Below are 3300 nucleotides of genomic sequence, written 5' to 3' on the forward strand. Positions count from 1 at the left end.
GGGGCGGGCCGGGTCGGGGCGGGAGCCCCCGGGCACCCCCGGCCCCGCCGGGCTCTGCGCGACCTCGCAGCGACACTCAGAGGCCGCTCCGCCGCCACCGGGGCTGCCGGGCCCGGCTCCGGCCGCGCAGAGCAGAACCCAGCAGCGAGGAAAGCTCGGGCACGTCCCGGTCTGGCGCCAGTGACCCAAATTCATTCATGTTAATTTACACCCATTTATGCCCTGCGGCTGCCAATCCCACTCCCACAGCAGGGAAATCTCAAAAAAACCCCCAAAAATCTCCCGTGAGGACAGACAGCTCCCAAAAACCTGCCTGACCATCAGAGCACATTTAAGCCACTGTGGGAGCTGGTTTTGGGGGAAGTGGTCAGGGCTCTCTGCAGGGCTCTCTCCTCTCAAAACCACGGGGACAGTGACAGCCCAGCCTGGGCATCGCTGTCACTGAGGATTCCCTTTGTCCATTAAAACATCCCCCAGATTCAAGCAGTAATTGTCAGCTTTTAAGTTCAGCCTTATGAAGTTTAAGCCAAAAGGGTTTAAAACCAGGCTCTACAATTTGAGGGGTTTTGTCCCTAATTTTAACATGCTTGGAGGTGCCTCAGAAAACCCCATTGTTCCAAAGGCAAGTCCAGGGACTGATGTGTCACCAAACCCCCTGATCCCACGCAAGGCACCAAAGCTGGTGTCACCACAGCCCTGCTGCATCATCCCTGCTCCTGCTCACGTCCCCTCAGCCCCGAGCACAGGGCCCTGCCAGCCTGGTCACATTGTCACATTGTCACCTGTGGGGTCGGGATCAGTTCTGTCCCCTCTGGGGGATGACAGCTGGAGCTGGACACCATCCCCAGCAGGGACACACAGGACAGAAGCTGCAGGAGGGCAGGGCTGGGTGGGATATTGGGAATTAGGAATTGTTCCCTGGGAGGGTGGGCAGGCCCTGGCACAGGTTGTTCCATGGGTGCTCCATCCCTGGCAGTGCCCAAGGCCAGGCTGGAGCCCCCAGGGGCAGTGGAAGGTGTCCCTGCCATGGCAGGGGTGGCACTGGGTGGGCTTTAGGTGCCCTCCAACCCAAGCTCTCCTGGGATTCTGTGACTCCTCATCCATCTCCACCCCAGCCTCTGCCCATCCCTGCTCCATCTCTGCTTCCATGAATGGATTTCCTTTCATTCACTCACAATCAGCACCTAATTCAGCAAATCCCTTCCAAATGACACATCCCTGGGGAAAATGCCACTTGAACTGGACAGAGATGTTCGGGGAAGAATCTCAGGAATTAAGAGTTAAAAAAAAGAATTATTAGAACTAGGAATGCTCTTCCCTGCTGCCTGAGATGTAAGAGCAGAGTGAAACCCTTCACATCTTCCTGCCTCTGAGGGCAGATTTCCCTCCTGCACCACCTGGTGTCCCAAGAGTTTCAGATGTAAAAATTCAAGATGTTGTATCAAAGACACCCTAAACCTCCTCCCAGCCTTTCGAGGAATCTGGGCCTGGCCTGGTGCAGGGTGAGACTCCAACATGGGTATAAGGGCATGGTCAGGAAAGGCTGGAGGGGTGAGAGGACATTTAATCCATTTTTCACCATAATAACTATTATACATTCAGTGCACTAGAACGTGTTGTGCCAGGGTCATGTCACAATCCATACATCTTTTGTGATGCCATCTCAGACATTCCCATCTGGTGTCTCCAAAATCTGCTCCCCAAGGATGCTCTGGTGAGGGATGATCCCACCCTTCCTAAGTAAAGGAGCTGCACCCAGCCCAGGATCAGCCCTGGTGGCTGAAGACAGGAGACAGAGGTTTTTGAAAAAAAAATTCTTTATTGGAACTCATCTGAACATCAGATATACCTGGTGTTGGTTAGCAAGAACCGTTTGTACATTTGATATTGATGGTGCCAAAAACCCAAACAGCGACTGACTGGAGGAGACGGAAATTAAGAATAATAAAATAAAATAAAATAAATGGTCGGAGAGGTCAAAATGTGAACAGAAAGGGGGAAAATCAGCCAGTCTAAGAGTCAGCATGAAGGCAAAATATTTCCTGATAAAACAGAATCCTTTTACAAAATATAAATTTTGTAAGAAAAAGGTGGAGAGAGAAATAGAGACAGAGGGGAAAGAAAAAAAATAAAGATGAGCAGGACAGAGATGCAGAAGCTTACACTGCCCAAATGGCATTAAAACTTACTGGAAACCTCACCAGAAAATGGAACATGCTGGAACACACCACGCTCCACCCCCAGGGCTTTGGGACCGAGGAGGGAGCTCCCACTGGGCTGTCCCACCTCAGTGGGGACCCAGAGCTCAGCGCTGCTGCAGCAGAGGCACAGCTGGAGCCCGCCCCCGTGGTCACCTGCTCCTCCTACCAGCGCAGGTGGGGAGGGAGGGAACATTGAAATCTAAGTCTATCTTAAACAAGAGCATGCAAAGTCAGGCTCCAGGGAGAGCTGCGCCGTCCCCTTCGCCCAGAGCGGCCGGGGCGGCTCCAGCCCGCAGCAAAATCATCGCGGAGCTGCTTCCAGGGGGTCGCAGGCCTTGAGGATGGAAAAGAAACCAGCAGTCTGTACATTTTGGGTTTGTTTGGTTCGGTACAAATGGAATCGAGTTGGCTGCTCGGACACCGCCAGCACGTCTCCGATTTCGGGGCGGAGGAGATGAAACAAAGTGGATTTGGGCACCTACTGGTAACAAAACGCTGTCCCTGCTGCCGTCCCTCAGGAAGTGGAAAGCACATGTTTAGGTAGTGTAAGCCTTTTTCCTTTTATTTAGAATACCCTCTTTGTTTAAACAATATTCCCCCCCCAGATACAAAGTTCGGCCAGTAAAGATTACATGGAAACTGGAACACGCATCGTCTGGAATACAAGATGCACCGGATGAGGAAGTTTAAAAACTTTCCGAGCGAAAAGTAGAACAAAGAAGAAAAAAAAAAGTCTCCTAACATTTTCCCAAAGGTTTCACTCTCCTGTCACACACACTCTCCAAATGACAGCTAGCAAATTCAACTCTGCAAAGAGAAAACAGAGCCACGTCACTCGACAGGAGAGGGGACGAGGCTCGGGGACATGGCAGAGCTCAGCGGCGACTCCGGAGCTCTGCGGCCCCCAGGGAGGCCCCACTCACCTATGTCAACTTCTTGGCTTTGTTGTAGAGCGAATCCACTACTTTGCTCATGTTCTGAATCGTCTCGAGGGCAGCCTCGTAAGTTTTGTCTACGGGGGGTTCATCGAAGATGATCAGGACACCCTCGCCCTGGTCAAGGATTCCTGTGGGCACAAGCTGCTGTGAGCTCTGGGATG

General features: G+C 52.4%; 1 protein-coding gene across 1 annotated transcript in view; it reads right to left on the reverse strand.

Moving 5' to 3' along the window:
- Nucleotides 1-1799: 1799 nt before the first annotated feature.
- LOC102042991 (26S proteasome non-ATPase regulatory subunit 11) overlaps nucleotides 1800-3300 on the reverse strand; it is a 12813-nt gene continuing 11312 nt past the window's right edge. Inside the window, exons 11-12 of the mRNA XM_014310364.2 lie at nucleotides 3125-3267; nucleotides 1800-3008 (exon numbers count right to left, since the gene is read on the reverse strand). Of these exons, the coding sequence (XP_014165839.1) occupies nucleotides 3125-3267 (143 nt within the window). The 3' untranslated portion in view covers nucleotides 1800-3008. The remainder of the gene's footprint in view (nucleotides 3009-3124; nucleotides 3268-3300) is intronic.

Source organism: Geospiza fortis, unplaced genomic scaffold, assembly GCF_000277835.1.
Source record: "Geospiza fortis unplaced genomic scaffold, GeoFor_1.0 scaffold373, whole genome shotgun sequence".
Classification (NCBI taxonomy): Eukaryota; Metazoa; Chordata; class Aves; order Passeriformes; family Thraupidae; genus Geospiza; species Geospiza fortis.